Raw genomic sequence first — 20,531 nt, 5'->3', positions numbered from 1 at the left:
CTTTTTGTTATGACCAAATAACTCAATTTTTGTCTCGTCAGTCCAAAGCACTTTGTTCCAAAATGAATCTGGCTTGTCTAAACAAGCATTTGCATACAACAAGCGACTCTGTTTGTGGTGTGAGTGCAGAAAGGGCTTCATTCTCATCACCCTGCCATACAGATGTTCTTTGTGCAAATTGCGCTGAATTGTAGAACGATGTACAGATACACCATCTGCAGCAAGATGTTCTTGCAGGTCTTTGGAGGTGATCTGTGGGTTGTCTATAACCATTCTCACAATCCTGCGCATATGCCACTCCTGTATTTTTCTTGGCCTCCCAGACCTGGGTTTAACTGTGCCTTTGGCCTTCCATTTCCTGATTACATTCCTTACAATTGAAACTGACAGTTTAAATCTCTGAGATAGCTTTCTGTAGCCTTTCCCTAAACCATAATACTGAACAATCTTTGTTTTCAGATCTTTTGAGAGTTGCTTTGAGGATCCCATGCAGTCACTCTTCAGAGGAGAGTCAAAGGGAAGCACAACTTGTAATTTGACCACCTTAAATAACTTTTCTCATGATTGGACACACATGTCTATGAAGATTAAGGCTTAACGAGCTACTCTAACTAATTTGGTGTTGCAAGTAATCAGTATTGAGCAGTTACATGCATTCAAATCAGGAAAATTACAAGAGGACCCAGATTTTTGCACAGCCAGTTTTTCACATTTGATTTAATTTCATACAACTAAATACTGCCTCACTAAAAATCTTTGTTCGGAAAACACCCCAGTACACAAGATGTTCCTAGGAAATGAAAGAAATACCACTGTTGTCTTTTTTGTTGAACGTAAATTATTATTCAGGCTGAGAGAGGTTCCCAACCTTTTTCATATGACTGTATTAATTTCTTTAAATAAAGCCTTCAATAAAAAGAAAAAATATGACATGGAATTTAACCTTCTAACAAAATTTGTATTCCTGTCTTCTTTTGGTTCTACAGGTTTCTACTGCATCAAAACTTAACATATATAATATTTTGTTTACTGTTTCTCTTTCTTGCCATCATAACCTGATGGATTTGCAGACATCTTGCACAGAAGCCAATGTTGCCTTGTCTGACAAAATTGTTTTAATTAACACTGCTCATGGGGGTTACATTCAGTATAGGTATATGAAAATACTCATTTCAGATTTGAGAAAAAAAACAAACAAAAAAAAAAAAACACAAAAACCACACATGATACAGAGGGAAAATAAGAACAGAATCACTTTTAGCTGCAGTGTGAAAATAGCTTTAAAAGGCTTTAAGAACGAACGACCAAACAAACATTAAATCAGGATTATACTGCAGATGCCCCCAAACCTCCTATATTGTTTGATGATGGGCATAAATTTTCAACTATGCCAGAGGTGGTGGTCTACCATTTGTAAAAAGCAGGGCAACTGAATGTGCTCTAGTAACCAAGGGATCATACTATTCAGCCTTCTGGGAAAGCCTGACTTAAAATAATTGAAATAGGAGGAGTATACTGAAATGGAAGTTTAATGTCATGGGAATTTTCCAATTCTGTCCAAGTATACCTTGCAGATTTGAAAAATGACTGTGTACAGTATCTTGTGAAAGCTATATTTAAAATTATATATTATATATATATATATACATACATACATACATACATACACACACACACACACACACACAGTGGAACCTCGGTTCACGACCATAATTCGTTCCAAAACTCTGGTCGTATACCGATTTGGTCGTGAACCGAAGCAATTTCCCCCATAGGATTGTATGTAAATACAATTAATCCATTCCAGACCATACAAACTGTATGTAAATATATATATATATATATATATATTTTTTTTTTTAAGTTTTTAAGCACAAATATAGTTAATTAAACCATAGAATGCACAGTGTAATAGTAAACTAAATGTAAAAACATTGAATAACACTGAGAAAACCTTGAACAACAGAGAAAACTAATACTGCAATAGTTTGCGCTATAGCGCTACCAACCGCTGGCTAAAAACGCTTTTTTTTTTTAATGAGTTTTAAGCACAGGGAAAAAAAATGAACATTTGAAAAAAATCCGTAATTTAATAAACCACCAAGAAAAGTAACATTGCAACAATGCACGCTACAAACCGATCGCTGTAAACAGAAGTGAAAACAAAATCAAGCCCAGTGCATTCTTTAACTGCCTTCTCTACCTTATGAGTCCAGCCCTCCCTCTCGCTCGCGCTGCCTGTGTGTGTGCGTCTGTCTCTCTCTCACACTGCCTGTGTGTGTGCGCGTCTCTCTCTCTCTCGTGATGCCTCTGTGTGTGTGCGTGTGTCGCACGCTCTCTCGCTCGCTGCACAGGAAATGCACATGGAGAGACTGAACATGTACAAACCGAAAGGGAAACTGGCTTGTTCGTATACCGAGTGTGTGGTCGTGAACCGAGGCAAAAGTTTGGCGAACGTTTTGGTAGTAAACCGATTTGTACGTGTACGGAGACGTTTGTGAACCGCGGTTCCACTGTGTGTGTGTGTGTGTGTGTATATATATATATATATATGTATATATATATATATATATATATATAATAATAAAAGGCAAAGCCCTCACTGACTCACTCACTGACTCACTCATCACTAATTCTCCAACTTCCCGTGTAGGTGGAAGGCTGAAATTTGGCAGGCTCATTCCTTACAGCTTACTTACAAAAGTTAGGCAGGTTTCATTTCGAAATTCAAAGCGTAATGGTCATAACTGGAACATATTTTTTGTCCATACACTGTAATGGAGGAGGCGGAGTCACGTATCGCGTCATCACGCCTCCTACGTAATCACGTGAACTAAAAACAAGGAAGACATTTACAGCACGAGTCACACGCGGGAACGAAGGTAAATGACGTTAATTTTTGACTGTCTTTTAATACTGTGTGAGCATACATATTAACACATGTGCAATTAAACGTGTGCATTTACGGGGTGATTTCTGAGGCTTAAAAGCTCACCTTTTATCAAACGCGGGAAGAAAGGTAACTGACGTTGTTCACTGTCTTTTAATACTGTGTAACCATACATATTAACACATGTCCAATTAAACGTGTGCATTTACGGGGTGATTTCTCAGGCTTAAAAGCTCGCCTTTTACTAAAAAGGTAAATGCAAAACTATTTTCAATCAGTTTATTGAAACGCTCCCGTTAAGGATTGCAATAACATATTCGCGAGATAAAAGAACGAAGTAGGGGGAAATGGAGGAACAGCCGCAAACAGCGAAGAGCAAAAAATTAATTAAACAATTGAGAACGGAGCGAGTTAAGCATACAAGCATGTTCATAAGGGAAACAAAGCACGGTGTAAAACGTAACTTTAAATTAAGTTTATAGAAACGCTCCCGCTGCGGATTGCAATAACATATTCGCGAGATAAAAGTTTAATGAGAAGACACGAGGTATAAACGAAGCACACGCCATGGCGCAACGTTAGGGGCAACAGTTTCAACCATTCTATGATCTGCTTCTCGCAACTGAAAGACAGCACATGGCGGATGTTAGCCGACTTGCTGACCGCAACGTTAGGGGCTTCAACTATGGCGCTGACGCAACATCTCAGTGCCAACACTTTCCAGACTGTACTTAAAAGACACGCCCTCCTCACTGGACAGTTAAAAACACCAATCAAACTAACGATGACATCAAGTATTACCCAATCAAAAGTAGGAAAGGAGGCATCTTCATAAAATGCGTGTGGGATGATTTGCATGAGACGCTGCTTTAAAAAAAAAATGATAAAAAAAATACGGGATAAATCCCGTCCAGTATTGATTCAAAACGGGACGCGCAATTTCATTCTCAAACGCGGCACGATTCCGTATTTTAAAGGACGGGTGGCAACCCTACAGTGCCAGGTAACCACCCATACAATCAGATTGTGATTCAGACTAGGAATGCAATGAATGTAATTACCCCGATCTACATACAAGGCGAAAGTCTTGCAACATTCAAAGATGATGGTTTGGGATAATTAGTACTTATTAAGTACAACATTGAACATAAAAGAGCTTATGAAGCCTTGAACCGAAAAAACCAAGATCTCAGAGATCATCAAAAAAAAAAAGGAGGTAATGTCGTTTTACTCGCTGTAGACTTTAGTCAAACATGACCAGTTATTCCACGAGGGAGACCAGCAGATGAACTCAACACGTGTTTAAATCCATGCTTCTCCCACGGTCGGTTATATGTCGCGTGTTCTCGGGTAGGTACACCAAAAAATGTATACATTTAAGCATGTAATGGGCAAAGAAAAAATGAGGTATACCCGAAGGCACTGCAGTAGTACTCAATGTAACTTTACTTCTTAAATGTTAATGTTTTACTGTTTAATAATTTATACGCTTCTTATATATTGTTGAAATTCTTTTATCAAAATACCAGTGACAGCGCAATGCACGATAACATGGAGTGAATACACCATACGCATCTGCCCACGGCCGCCCTGGTGTGCGCAGATAGGAGTTGATTCTAAAATAAAATAAACATAAAAAGAGTAATACATTCATCACCCATAAAGCGGATAGCAGACGTGACGTATTATATGTGTACCACATTTCAAGTCAATACGTGAAACGGTTTGCAAGCTACATGTGATTTAAAATCCTGGACAGACCAACGAAAAGCCACGGTAGCAAATTATACAAGAAGATTTTACTGTTTAATAATTTATATTTATATGAAATGTGCTTCTTATATATTACTTCATATTCTCATATGATAATGATGTTAATGTTGTTTATATTGATTTCTATGTTATTGTAAGTGCATCTATGTGTGTATATGTATGTATGTATGTATGTGTATATATATAATATATAATATATATAAAAAATATATGTGTATATGTATATATAATATATCTGTATATGTGTGTATATGTGTGTGTATATGTGTATATGTATATATATATGACAGCAACACTCATAACAATGACAACACAATTACATTGACAATCATGTTACGTTATTTTTAAAATGTTTCCTTTACTTTTTCATAACCTCTTTAACACACTACTTCTCCGCTGCGAAGCGCGGGTATTTTGCTAGTATATATATATATATATATATATATATATATATATATATATGAGTTTCAATGGCCACTGTTTTGTGCCATTTGGTACCTGTATCTAAATATTAAGTTAAGACCATTTAATGTACCCTTTGAGCTCTTACCAAGGGTGCACCTTGTCTCCTCTCCTTTTCATGATTTTTGAGGACAGGAACTCGAAAGGCAAGGAAAATTTGGAGGGCATCCAATATGAGAACTTAAGGGCTATACTAGTTCTACTTGCAAATTATCATATCCTCAGACTGTGATTTCTGGCATACACTGGAATGCATCGCAGCAGAGTGTGATGCTATTGAAATGAGAATTATCATATCCAAAACTGAACACATGGTACTCTCCAGGAAAAAAGTTGCTTCTTCCCTGGTGGTAAGGGGTTAGCAACTGCCTGAAGTGCAGGAGTTCAAGTGCCTTGAAGTCTTGCACATAAACTGTAGAGCCGATATTCAGATTGTGCAAAGAACCAGTGCAGCGATAGACATTTAAATATTAATGTAAAGTTCATGATGCTAAACTGGGAGATAAATCCATGGATAAACCTGGAGATTACCAGTCAGTCCACATTCCCAACTACACTTATGATCATGAGCTCTTGGTAGAGCCTGAAAACACTGCGAGTAAAATAAGTTAACATGACATATAGGGGTGGGTTTCTGGGTTTACTATCCTTGGTAGGATGAAGAACTCAACAACACAGGAGCAGGACCACAGTTTCCCTGATCAAACAGAGAAAACGATGCTCTTAGACACCTGCTTCAGGAGTTGTACAAGGCCTGTCCACTGGATGACAAGAAGGCATAATAGAGGGATTGCATCTCTTAACTGTCCTGAGTGCATTGAGGTATTCCACAAGGTGGATTAAAAGTTGCTGTTGATAGTGAGACCTGTTTTGGTTCAGCTCAGCATGTCACTACTGCTACCCTAAACAGGCAAAAAACTAATGAAAATGGTAAGAATGCGGATAAGAACACCACGTTACTATTATAATTGACTTTAAAATTCTGCTTATGGTTTATAAAGCTTTAAATAATCTCGCCCCGTCTTATATATCGGAATGTCTGACACCTTATATTCCAAATCGCAACCTCAGATCCTCAACTGAGTGTCTCCTTAGAATTCCAAGAGCAAAACTTAAAAGAAGTGGTGAGGCGGCCTTCTGCTGTTATGCACCTAAAATCTGGAATAGCCTGCCAGTAGGAATTCGCCAGGCTAATACAGTGGAGCACTTTAAAAAACTACTGAAAACACATTACTTTAACATGGCCTTCTCATAACTTCACTGTAATTTAATCCTGACACTCTGTATATCCAATTCATTATAATAACTATTCATTCAAAATTTGTACTAACCCCTACTCTCTCTTCTGTTTCCTTTTCCGGTGTCCTATTGGTGGTGGCTCGTGCCACCACCATCTACCCAAAGCACCATGATGTTCCAACAATGATGGATGGATTAAAAGCCAGAAGTCTGTATAACCATCAGCATCAAGTGACTCCGTGAGAACCCTAACTACAAAGAGGACTATTTCATTTATGTTAGGTAGAATGCCCAAAGGGGACTGGGCGGTCTCGTGGCCTGGAACCCCTACAGATTTTATTTTTTTCTCCAGCTTTCTGGAGTTTTTTTTTGTTTTTTCTGTCCACCCTGGCCATCGGACCTTACTCCTTATTATGTTAACTAAGGTTGTCTTATTTTAATTTCTTTTTTGTCTTTTATTCTTTTTTTCTTCATTATGTAAAGCACTTTGAGCTACTTTTTGTATGAAAATGTGCTATATAAATAAATGTTGTTGTTGTTGTTATAAGTAAATTTTGCTCCACAAAGGCAGAGCTCTTTTGCTTGCTTTTGTAAAAAGTCTTTATCTGCTTGACTTCACACTTCTTAAGGGGGCAAAGCAGCAATAGCAATAACTATTGCCAGTATGGATTTAGCCTTAATAAAAAATAGGAAATGAGAAAAGCATTGATTATTTTGTAATAGACATAAAAATGCGTAACTACCATAACATCACTACCAAACACTTTCAAGGTATGTTACGTACTACTGTATATCAGCAGATTTATGAAAATATATGCAGAAGTCAACAAGGAATAAGACAACACAAACACAAGCACACTATACTGTCAGTAGCAGAGCAATGCAATGTCTTACTAAAGTAGCATAATGATTATATTAATAAAAGCAAATATTTATGTAAGAAAGGCTTGAAATTTAGCATACCATTAGTGCAATTCTGGGATAAATTAAAACTCTCAAATTGTTCATTGTTTCGGCTGACTGACATTTAGTCAAGATAAATTCAGTAATGGTGCTTGCATTATAAAAAACCTATTACCTAAATTGTAGTCTGTCTGCTGGCATTGTTGCTGAAGCATTTCTTACTACGGCAAAATATATTTCAGATAAATTTACTTTCTGTGTGAAATTCACATTACAATTTTGGAAAAAAACATAAATTTTAAAATAAAAACAGCACTCCAAAACTAAAACTTAAAAAAAAAAATGAAAAGCAAAAGATTAGAGGAAATGGATTCCTTAACCAGATGCTTTATCTTATATGTTATCATTAAGAGTTATTTTCACTGTAAGAACTGGGAGAGAATCTGTACATAGAATGGAATCAAAAAAACTGAGAATCTGTACATAAAATGGAATTAAAAAAATGTTAAAAAACAACTGTGCAAAACAAGTAGATGTTAGAAATGTCATTAAAATCAATGACAATTTTCCACAGGTCTATTATTGAAAGTGTTTCGAATTTTACAGTTGGGGTTGAAAATTCTTCTGCTGATGATCGGAACCAACTAGCCAGAGTGGGGTATATGACTTCTAAAAATCACTGGCAACATTTGCGTCAAAAAAATTTAATTCCATTAAGATCTTTTCTGACCAATTACAAGCTAGCCCACTCTCTATAAACTTCTTCCTTATGGAATATGGTTTCAGGTAAACCATCAGCAGGACTACAAGATTTCTTAACAGTATTTACACATATGTTGTGAAGCATATGAATTAAGATTTTGTGTAAATATTTACAATTTTTTTATTTTGGACATTCAGAAAATATTTAAGATCTTAATTAGCCACCATTATGGAGATTACAGAAGTCACCACGATGTTTTCACTCCGGAGGCCACTGACATTAGACGACCAATTCACTATAGTGTTTAACATCATTTGGGCCTCACTAAAATGCTGGCACCCAGCGCTAGCAGAGATCCCACAGAGTGAATCAAAGACCTGCAAAAAATTCTTTGTAGTCAGTCAGAATAATGTAGCTAGCATTAGGTTAGTTATGGTTTAGATTACTGCTTTGCCAAAAGTTTAGAGGTTTTGCTTTGCACTATAAGAGCTCCAATGACCTGGTAAATAATTTTCCTGGTTTTGACCCATGCCTTTTATTTATTATGCTTTTGTGTTTTCCCTTTGGTGTCTCCATCTCCATCAAAATTGTATGGGTCTTTCTAATGCAACCCATAAGATTTTCTTCCCATAAATCTTCACTAATTTAAAGGATGTATTAAGTGCGTTTGTGTTAGATAGTTAAACTAGTGCTGATACTTAAATGATATATTTGTCAAATCAAATTAGATACAGCTGATTGTTCTATGGCAACAAAGTACTTTACAGACACAAATGTCAAAATTACAAAATATACAGCACACAAATAGTCAAGCAGGTTAGGGAAGAATGACTAATCTCATCCTTGGCAAGTGTGAGAACTTTAATTAAACACGGAGAAACAAAATTTATCGTGGAAACTGAGTAGCATAAATTTCTATCAAATGGGAGGTAACATATTAATGTTTGTAGACAACATTTTGATAAATTTACATAAATATCAGGAAAAAAAAATCAAGAATAAGGTTAAGTGTATTGAAATTTAAAGTATAAAGCATAATACATGGGAGACCTGTCACAGGTGGCAACTCTACTTCATTATGTTTGAGCTGTGAGTTAATTCTAGCTTTATACAGTATACTGAAAGTGAACATATAAACACAAGGCAGCAACTGTGTAATGGAACGTTCCAAATAACAAACATGCAGGTCAAAAATGACCCCGCTACAAGTAAGATGCCAATGACTGGCCTAATGTGATCTAAAACAAAAAAACATGAGACAGTATAAAAAAATATCGCTAAGCAGTCTTATGCAACAAAACTTAATAATCATACCACACACTGCTTACAACTTATCCTGTAATCATTACTAAGTTCAAACTCCGTCACAATGGTGTTTATTAAACATTTTAAGAGGAATGGACAATTCTGACAGATGAAAGACAAAACATCATTGTAAAGGTCAAAACCAGCAGAGATTTAATTCTTTCACGTTCACATACATTAAATCACTGATCATTCATTAACTTCCAAAAACTAACCTGGACTTCATAACAACTCTCAAATTAAAAACAACTAAGCTTAGAGTCTATTTTCTAATAGAACTATAAGTAATTTTATAATCGTCAATACCATGAAGGTGTTAAACTAGACTGGAATAGTGTTAATGGTAATTAAACTTGAGATGGAAGGATGACTTGTTTCTGAATGTTGTCTCAAGTCTGGACTTAGTCTCCTCTGTACATAGATCTATCTGCTTTAACTGAGGCTTCACTAAATTTAATCCAATAGGTACCATGCTCTGATCAAACATTAATTATACTGCCTTAGAAATGCACCCATCTGAATGATGTAATTCAAAGCAAAATGACTTGAACAAGAGTAGTTATCTATGGCTTGCATGATACACGTATCTCAGCGGTGATATTTTATTTATTCATTTCTTTCTAATTTAAATATTTAGTGGTGATTTCAAGAGCTTCAAATGTCATTTAGCACGAAACATATGCAGCTTCAAGTTCTAATCAAACAAAGGTATAAAAAGCTTCAAAGTTACATGAATAAATGCAAACATTTTTATTAAGGTTAGGAAGGCATATTTACATTTGAAGCAACATTAACAATGTTCCATGAACTAAGCTATCACTATTAAAGGAGGTGAGCACTTATCTCATATTTCATAGATAATATATGCATTCTTTCATCCAAATCACATTCACATTAGAATATAACAAAGCGAAATGTGTATCCTCTACAGCTTATTTTTTTCATCATTTGGTAACTGTTATGTGATGTGTTTTTTGTTAACTAACGTGAACTTGTAACACTGAGGTGATTGGGCCAGTCTACTATACATATTTCTGGAATAAAAAAACAGTGACTCTTGAACTTGTTTAACAATAGAATCCCTGAAGCCTACGAAAAAATTCGCAATCCCTGGTCACCTTAAATTCCTTCTCATCTAACCATCAGTGCCTTTTGTTTTGCAAATGTGTCGATCAGCACAAGCACCCTGCTATCCCAATGCCCCCACCGCCGGAGCTGAACTCTGCCAAAAAGTTCTCCCAGCTCAAGTCTTGTTTATCTGCGTGTGAGGCTCCTGGAGTTGTATAGGGTAAATAATATATTGTTATTTGGAACACATGCATTTCATGTGTGTTCCTTGTCTACAACAATCTATGTAAATGTAGGATGATAGGAAATGCAAGAAACACAATTAATGTTGAACAAATACCTAAAATAGAAACTTTTTTCATGTTATAGCACTAACAACAAAATTTTGACATGAAGTATATAATGTGTGAAGACTGAAGTCCAAATATCAAATAAACACTTTCACAAAAGGTACACGTATAATAAAACAAGTTAGCTTTTATTTAAGAATAAAACCGAAGAAAAAGAAATTGGGTTAGGATACACTGCTGATATGCCCACTTAGGTGGTGCAGCAGTAAGAACTGCTGACTCATACTCAAGAAGTCACGGGATTAATTCCGGGCACTCTCCAGAATTACCAGTTTGAGTAATGAGCTACTCTTATTGTTACTATTGTACAATAAAAACAAACATTTCATTTGAGTCTAACAGCCGGTGTAAATTTATGGTACTTGTAAAGGTTAGCATTTTTTTTTTTTTTATACTTATTCAGTTTTATTCTCTCAGTCACATTCACACTCCCCCCCAATCTAACACTGTTGTTTTCAAATAAAGACATGCTATAACAGAGGTGAACTCAGATGAGGATGAGGGTTCTACATCTGAGATTAGAACAGAAGCCCACCCTGCAAGAAACATCCACTCACATGTAAGAACAATGCAGCTGCACCAGAAGTAAAGGTGAAAGATGGCACCGTTTGGATGCAGCAAGAGGTCGGGCATTATCCTGCCAATCAATCTACGCTGCAGGTATCCATCGTAACAGCAGCGTTTACAGAGCTCGCCAAGGTATTGTGCAAATTTCTGTTTGTGATTATGTTTTGTGACGATCTTTACATGAAAAACATGTATATGTTACTTGTATAAAAGCCACATCGAATGCTGTTTACCTATATTTATTGACTTATATTCCTAAAGATAAGTCACAACTAGACTGAAGATCTTCCTGTGTTTGATCGAAATGGGCATGCTGAAAAAGTACATGTACAAGGCTACTTCAGTACGCGAAAGACTTTAGCTGCAGGTGGAAGCTCCTGTCGCACTCTATGCAACTGTTGTTACGGTTCTGCTTTTATCCAGAAACGGTTTCATAAGCTTTATAACCTTAGTCTCGGAAAGTCTTTCTCCTGTGGGGTGACTGGGATCTTTTCCTAAATAAGATCAAACAAAGCAAGCTCTGCAGTCTACTTGTGACTTTACGCTGTAGGAAGAGAAGTAAAAAAATATACCGTATATACTCGTGAATAAGTTCTCCCGCGGATAAGTCAGGATTTGATTTTTACAGTATAATTTCTAGTATTTTAAAATGTCAGTCAAACAAGTCAAATGCGGAAAACTTGCGCTATTGATACAAGGGATTATGATATACTAACAGCCCACCTTACAGAGTAACCACAGAGCACACTGCCTTTTTTTCTATGTGGGTGCAGCAATGCGCTATATCAGCGCATGCTCCTAACCTCTCTCTCTCTCTATTGTGCCTATGTGACCACATGGTAATACCCAAACTATTCCAAAGCAAAGTTTGCACCGATTTGTGATTTTTTTTTATCTCACACCATCATACACCTTTATCGTAAGAGCATCCCTTATCTACAATGGAGCGTTCGATCTGAAGAAAATATGAAGCTGGCTTTAAGTTAAACGTTGTTGAAGTAGCGAAAGAAATTGGTAACTGCGCTGCTGCAACAAAATTCGATGCAACTGAGAAACTGAAGCGAGGTAAGAAGATGGTGGGAAAAAAAAGTCGCATTTTTGAACAGGTGTATAAGTGGGGGTTCGATTTTATGATCACAGTGCGTAAACAACATTCGATGTGGCTTTTATGTAAGTAACATATACATGTTTTTCATATAAAAACCATCACAAACAGAACTTTGCACAATACCATGGCGACGTCTATAAACCCTGCTGTTTTGATGAATGACACGTGTGGGGCAGACTGACTGGCAGGATGACGCCTTACCTACTGCTGCATCCAAATGGTGCCATCTTTCACCTTTACGCCTGGTGCAGCTGCATTGTTCTTGTGTGTGAGAGGACGTTTCTTGCAGGGAGGGATTCTATTCTCTTTTCCAGATGTAGAACCTTCATCCTCATCTGAGCTCACCACTGTTATAGCACATCTTTATTTGGAAACAGCAGTGTCAGATTGGGGGGGAGCGTGATCGTGACAGAGAAAAAAACTGAACAGTAATATATATATATATATATATATATATAAAAAAAAAAAAAAAAGCTAACCTTTACAAGTACAACAAATTTGCACCGGCTATTACAGACTCAAATCAAATGTATTTTTATTTTACAATAGTAACAATAAGAGCAGCTCAATCCTCAGAACAGTAATTCTGGAGAGAGCCCGGAATCGATCCTGCAAGCTCTTAATTATAAGTCAGAAATTCTTACCGCTGCACCACCCAAGCGGTCATTTTAGTGTCAGACCCTAACCAGATTTCTTTTTCATCGGTTATATTCTTGAATAAAAGCGCACTTGTTTTGTTATATGTGTACCTTTTGCGAAAGTGTTTATTTGATATTTGGACTTCAGTCTTCACACATTATACACTTCATGTCAAAATTTTGTTGTTCGTACTATAACATGAAAAAAGTTTGTACTGTATTTTAGGTATATGTTCAACATTTATTGCGTTTCTCGCGTTTCTTGTCATCCTACATTTACAAGGATCAATGTAGACACGGAACACACATGAAATGCATGTGTTCCATATAATGATATATTATTTACTCTATACAACTCCAGGCACATCACACGCAGATAAACAAAACTTGAGTTGGAACTTTTTTGGCCGAGTTGAGCTCTGGAGGGGTAATTTGATAGCAGGCTGCTTGCTACTTGTGCTGATCGACACATTTGCAATCTGCGTTGATGGAGAGGTGAGAAGGAATTTAAGGTGGCCTGGCATTACAAGTTTTTTCGTAGGCTTCAGGGATTCTAGTGTTGAATCACCTGAACTTCCATATTACATTCTCTAACAGTCAACAGTGGATAAACGCTGTAAAACATAACACCTAATTAAAAGACTGACAAATCGGGTTTTTTATTTAAAAGATTATGTCAAAATAAACAGTAATTCTGACGCCAGACAATACTGGAACACTATTTTTGCATCTAAGCGAAAAAGTTTTATCCAAGATACTCTATGTGCACGACTTTAAAAATGATCTGGTAAGGAGTGTAATCCCTCTTGGATCTTCAAGACTAAATGGTAACCACAATTAACGTTAAGTATAGAGTGCATTTTTTTTTTTCTAAAACACTAGTTTCTTAGAATGGATTTAGAATGACTTTGGCAACTGAAAATATGAGTAATTTAAACAATTATAGTAGATCTAGATTACATGAGATTTAATCTTAAATTTGAATTGTTTGTATGGAATGCTACTTGTTTTTAACAAAATCAATAAAAAAATAAACAATTACAGGAGATAAAATAATCCATTCTGCAAAGCCAAATTACTATTACCAGGCAAGGAGTTTACTTTTACTATACACTTACATGATTTTTATTTAGAAGATTAGGTCAATCCATATTCAATGCTTTACATGATGAATTACAAAGATGAGCATATGAAGAAGTACCACAAGGTCATGCAAAAGCACAAACTATAAAAACTTAGTTGCAAAATTAAGCCAAAAATTTTTTTGGTTAGTTTGTACATACTTAGCCTCATCCACTACCTCCACCTCTGCCTGTGTAGTGATTGGTGCATTGGAATGAGCTGCCAAAGGATCTTCAGCATTCAGTTCACCATTGGTTGAACTTACCACCTATGCACAAATGACAGAAAGTTAAATTATTGCAGCAACTATTAATGCAGAATAAGTGATAGAAATGAATAATATATACCTCAATGAGTTTATAGCAGTATTAGAACAGTTCACTTTATTTTTTACATTAATTTTAATAAACTGTCAAAAAATATGAAAATTGAACGAATGAACAAAGAAAAATAAGACCATTATTTTTATATAACCAATTAATATTTAGTTTAATTCTATGAAAGGCAGTTAGATTAGAGTGTCTATATTAGAAAAATTATTTCTCTTACAAATTACACAAATAAATTTCTGCCATCATTTGAAATACAGTATTTCTAAATGATCATCATTTTTTCCAGTTAAGTGAAAACAAAGAATATTTATTTTTACAACACATTTTCATACACAAGATGTAGCTCTTAACAGTAAGTGTTAAGATGTCAAAGAAATAGTTGCAAGCAAAGAAAAACAAATAAAAATTAGATAAAAACAATGAATAAAAAAAAATAAATCAATAACAGACTTTCATGAACTATTATTAGTAGAAAGGTAGGGTCCTTATATACTGTATACTATCATTTTTTGAGTCTCTGAAAATAAGCCCGATATGAAGAGTTTAAAATTTTACTAAGTAGTAAAAAAAAATTTAATGTTAAGAATGGAATGGTAGCAGAGAACTACGAGAATGTTAAATTGTAAGTAATAGATGCCATTCTGTGGTCTGAGATGAAGGCAACCTTATAATGCAAGTTATGAATAAATCTCAACTTGCCCACTGTAAACTTTGGCTGGTACAAAACAATGAATAAAGCTAGCACTCAATTCAACACAAATGATCGCCCATCCCCAACATAATCAGAAGTTTCATGATTTTAATAAAGAGTATTCTAACAAATGGGCCAGTGGCAGGTAGTGAGTTCAATTGCAATGTAGATTAAATATAAAGAAAAATTTACAGTCAATTCAAACATTATTGGAACCTCCATGAATTTTTACAAAGTGAATGTGTAAGATAAACAACTACAACAAGTCCTATTTGGGGCTCAACATATGGGAAAGTCACATACAACACCAAATATCAAAATATAAAACATTTTATTGAGTAGTACAATCCTTTTTCTGCAAAGCAAATATTTCAAACTTGGCATAACTACAAATTAAAATACACATGGACAGGATATTCTTCCTGTCCCAGTTTAACTCTTCTCTCTCTGAGACTCTTCCTTTAAAGAACAAGAAGTTAGGAGCATAATTCTGGAGGGATGTTGGACTATTCGTCCATTCAGAAAATTTGAAGATCCTTGCTAGTCTTTGATTCACACTTGAGTACTACCATCTTCAATTCAGGCCACATGGTCTCAAAAATATGGAGTCTGAGATGGCTATTGCAAAACAATGACTGTGTTCCCACATACACGTCTGTACTGAGTGTAATGCATGTTTGGGGCCATTGTCTTTCTGATAAGTCCATCTACAGCCAAGTCTTAACCTCTTGGCACAGGTAACTACTGTGGCTTTTCAGCTAAAGCATACTGGAAATTACTGGAATTCATAATGTCATCAATCTTAACAGCAGCCTTTGGACCATCAACATCTTAACAGCCCCAAAGCATTAATGATCCACCACCACATACTTTTCTTGTATGCCATTTTTAATTTTGCTCTCAAATGTCCTGATGGTGTTTATGGCCAAAAAGTTCAACTTTGGTATCAATGGACCATGACACACAATTTCAATTATCATTATAATTTGTGAATGGCATTCAGTATGAGCTTCTTTTACACAACTACTTCAAGGAATTTTTTTTTAATTTTACTGATTTTATTGTAAAATACAATACAAATAGATCAATTTTTACAAAAAATAGGATTGAAAACAAATCAATCCCCACCCCTGATAAAGACAGCATGGCCAACGGAGTAAAACTTAAAGCTAGTAAAAATAAATAAATTGATGAGTTTAATAAACAGATAAAGATAAATGGAGAATAAAAAGAAATGGGAAGATAATCTGTTTCTTGAGTGCTTTAAGAGCTTATTCTAAAATATTACTGATTAGATCTTGCCAGGTTTTGAAAACGTTCTGCACAGATCATCTAAGTGAGAATTAGATTTTTTTTCCAATTTCAAATAATATAAAACATCAGTTACCCACTGAGTTAAAAGAGAAGTTAGGATTCTTCCAGTTTAGCAAAATAAGTCTGCGTGCCAATAGTGTAGTAAAGGCAATCACAGTTTGTTTATCCTCCACTTTAAGCCCATCTGGAAAAACACCAAACACAGCTGTTTTTTTTTTTTTTGTTTGTTTTTTGTTCTTTATTTCGCCTTATACAATTTCTCGTATTAGGAATTTGGTAGTTTTCGCATACCCCTTGGGGTCAGAGCGCAGGGTCAGCCATTGTACAGCGCCCCTGGAGCAATTACAGGTTAAGGGCCTTGCTCAAGGGCCCAGCAGAGCAGTGGCCTTTTTGGCAGTGACGGGGATTTGAACCGGCAACCTTCGGGATACCAGCGCAGATCCTTAGCCTCAGAGCCACCACTCCGCTGTTAATGGGTTAGAAGGGATTGTGACACCAAGGCCGTCTGAGGCATTTAAAAATTTTGTCCAGAATGATGTTAATTTTGTGCAGGTCCAAAACATGTGACCCAGTAAGGCTGGAACCTGATTGCAGCGTTCGCAGGTTGGATCTTGCCCTGGAAATATTTGACAGTTTTAAGCAAGACAGATGTGCTCGATATATAATTTTGAGTTGAATACTTGAATGCTTTGTGCAAATGGAGCTCGAGTGAATTCTCTGCATTGCTACCTTCCACTCCTTTTCTGACATGTTGAGTGAGAGATCCTTTTCCCATTGCCCTCTTGGATCTTTGAAAGGGAGGGAATGTAAAATAATTTTATATATTGCAGAAATGCTGTCTGAGTCCTTCAAACTGAGCAATATTTTTCCAGCATAAAGGAAGGTGGGAGATAAGGAAAATCGGGAAGGTTCTGTTTAACGAAGTTTCTAATCTGAAGATAGTGAAAGAAATGTGTTGCTGGAAAGTTAAATTTGGAATGTAATTGTTCATAGATATCTTTATATCGACAACATCTTTGCATCCTAAGTAATTTAATCCCAAATATTTTCCAGATATTAAAAACTTAGATACTAAAAAATGCTTGTGAGGGTTGAAAAAGGTGGTTCTCATGCAGAGATGCCACAGATAAAAGATTCTCCATCTTAAAATGCTTTCAACATTGGTTCCATTTCTGAGTGAGTGAAGCACAATCGGGTTATTAGTATATCGGTGATAACTTACATTAATAGGGGCACAAAGCAGGGAATATAAAGAAGTACTGCAGAATTTTTTTTTTATTGCGCACCAAGCCTGTGTATGTTCATCTATTTGTGTCCAGGTTTTTATAGCTTGTATGTTTGCTGCCCAGTAATAAAACTGAAAGTTGGATAGAGCCATGCCACCTTCTGCCTTAGGTCTTTGTAGGGTGGCTCTTTGAATACTTGGATGTTTTAAGTTCCAAATAAATGAGGTTATGGTTGAATCTAGCTGCTTAAAAAATAATTTATTGATGTATATTGGAATGTTTTGAAATAAAACGAGAAACTTAGGAAGGATATTCATCTTAAAAACGTTAATTCTTCCAGCTAGAGTGAGATGAAGGGCTGACCATCTATTGAAGTCTTGCTTAATTTTTACCATACAGATGGCGAAATTTTGTTGATACAGAGCTTTATGTTTACTTATCATATTTACCCCTAGGTATTTAAACTGATCTGCAATGATAAAAGGGAAGGTGTCCAATCTAATATTGTATTCTTGAGAATTCACTGGAAAGAGCACACTTTTATTCAAATGATGAGACCAGAGACCTTTTGAAATTCTGTAAGTGCTGTTAAGACTGCAGGCACAGTATTTTGTGGGTCTGATATATACAGTACCATATCATCTGCATATAGAGAAATTTTCTGTTCAAGTCCTTCTCTGATAATCCCCTTTATCGGATAAGCATTTCGACAGTATGCTGCCAGTGGTTCAATGGCGATTGCAAATAGCAGTGGTGACAAGGGGCATCCTTGTCTGGTACCACATTCAAGTTTAAAGTAGTCTGAATTAATGTTAATACAAACTGAAGCTTCTGGATTGGTATATAGTAGTTTGATCCATGCACAAATGTTCGGGCCAAGCCCAAATTTCTCTAATGTAGTGAAAAGGTAGTTCCACTCAATCATATCAAATGCTTTTTCTGCATCCAATGATATCATCTCTGGGGTGTTTGACTTTGCTGTTGAATAAACAGGCATCGAAGACTGGAAGCTAACTGTCGGCCTTTAATAAATCCAGTTTGATCCTGTGATATTACCGAAGGCAGCCCTTTACCCATCCTTCTAGCTAGGAATTTGGAGAGTATCTTAACCTCATTATTCAGAAGTGAAATTGGTCTGTATGATGCACATTGTAATAAGTCCTTATTTTGTTTAGGAAAGACGATAATTAATCCTTGGCGAAAAGTTTGAGGTAGAATTTGATTGTCTCTAGCTTCTGTAAATGTTGCTAATAAGAGGGGAGCTAGTGGAGTGGAGAATTTCTTATAAAATTCGACAGGGTAGCCATCAGGGCCTGCTGCTTTCCCACTCCGAAATGACTTTATAGCATCTAGTAATTCTGATAGCGCCAGAGGTTTATCCAATTTATCTGCATTAAGAGTATCTATTTGTGGCATCTGTAATGCATCCAGAAATGCATTAGATTGTGTGTTGTCTTCTTTAAACTCAGTAGAATATAAGGATTTATAGTAGTCTTTAAATGTGTGCATTATATTTTTATGGTCAATGATTTTATCTCCGTTAGTGTTGGTGATTGCATTGTAAACTTCTTGCTTGTGGATTTGTTGAGCTAAGAGCTTATTAACTTTCTCTCCGTGTTCACAGTAATGATGTCTCGATTTAAAAATGAGATGTTCAGTTTCATTAGTTGTTAAAAGGTTGAGCTCTGAATGCAGAGCCTGCTTTTTCCTATGAAGAGCCTCACTTGGACACCCGGCATGTTCTTGATCTATTCTAGTAATTTCGCTGGTTAGCTCCGATACCTTCTTGGTTTCTAATTTATTTCTGTGTGAAAGATATGAAATAATCTGTCCTCTTAAGGCGGCCTTTAGAGTTTCCCAGAGTAATCCTGCAGAGACCTCAGAAGATGTATTTGTCTCTAGAAAGAAACTGATTTGTTTTGATATAAATTCTGTACAGTTCTCACCTGCTAATAAAAGTGGGTTAAGACGCCATCTGCGAGATGAGTATGTGGGGAATAATGATTTTAGCTCCAAGATCAGAGGGGCATGGTCAGAAATAATAGCATCGTACTTGTGTGAAAGAAAAATTAACTGCTTGCAAGCTACTACGGGTTAATTGCTGACAAAGCCGTTTTTCTATAACGGCAGGTTATTCATACGGTTGGTCATAAGGCAGGGACCAGTAAGCTGACCAAAGACAATTTCCAGTTTCTTAGGAACGCATCTATTTGACACGAGAGCGCTGACCTTTCCTTCTTTAGGGTCTATCTGTTCAGTGAAAAAAATAAGAACAGATGGCCCATTAGCGTACTTAAATAAAATGCTTAAGTAAACGATATTATGTTTATCTTTAAAGAAATAAGGGGAAGGAAGAAAAAGGTATAAAAACCAATGGGAAAAAAATGTAATTTTGCTTTTCTGCCTTGCAATGTAGAATCCACATAGTCATCTGTGACTGAATAAAAATCTAATTGATTGAACTTGTCCCGTCTTCCTCAGGGAAGTTTTTAGTTTTTTTACTTCCACATTTGCAAGATTTAATCGCAGGCAAGAAATTGTAATCTTCAGAGAAATAATCAATTCTTAAGTAGCAATGATACACTGCTGAGTAGAAGGAATATGTTCTCGAGTTTGTGTTTAGAAATCTCCAGGGGTCTGATAAGTTGTGGTCAGTTAAAAACTGTGAAATTGTCTTTGCAGTGTTAGATGTTATCACCCCTGTGACAGGAGACCTATCTAAGAGTGGATTGAAAACACAATTGAAGTCCCCAACCATTATAATTCCAAGGAATTGGTTGATATGGAGATGGAATTTAATAGTTGATTTTGAAACTTGATAACCCTAAGATTCCACTAAA

At 36.0% G+C, this 20,531-nt stretch overlaps 1 protein-coding gene across 14 annotated transcripts in view; it reads right to left on the bottom strand.

Moving 5' to 3' along the window:
• csnk1g1 (casein kinase 1, gamma 1) overlaps positions 1–20,531 on the bottom strand; it is a 286,572-nt gene that overhangs the window by 36,681 nt on the left and 229,360 nt on the right. For all 14 annotated transcript variants that reach the window (XM_051920337.1, XM_051920332.1, XM_051920327.1 and 11 more), the window contains exon 12: positions 14,290–14,396. In XM_051920337.1, the coding sequence (XP_051776297.1) occupies positions 14,290–14,396 (107 nt within the window). The remainder of the gene's footprint in view (positions 1–14,289; positions 14,397–20,531) is intronic.

This window comes from Erpetoichthys calabaricus, chromosome 17 (genome assembly GCF_900747795.2).
Source record: "Erpetoichthys calabaricus chromosome 17, fErpCal1.3, whole genome shotgun sequence".
NCBI lineage: Eukaryota > Metazoa > Chordata > Cladistia > Polypteriformes > Polypteridae > Erpetoichthys > Erpetoichthys calabaricus.
This window is presented reverse-complemented; position numbering and strand designations above follow the sequence as displayed.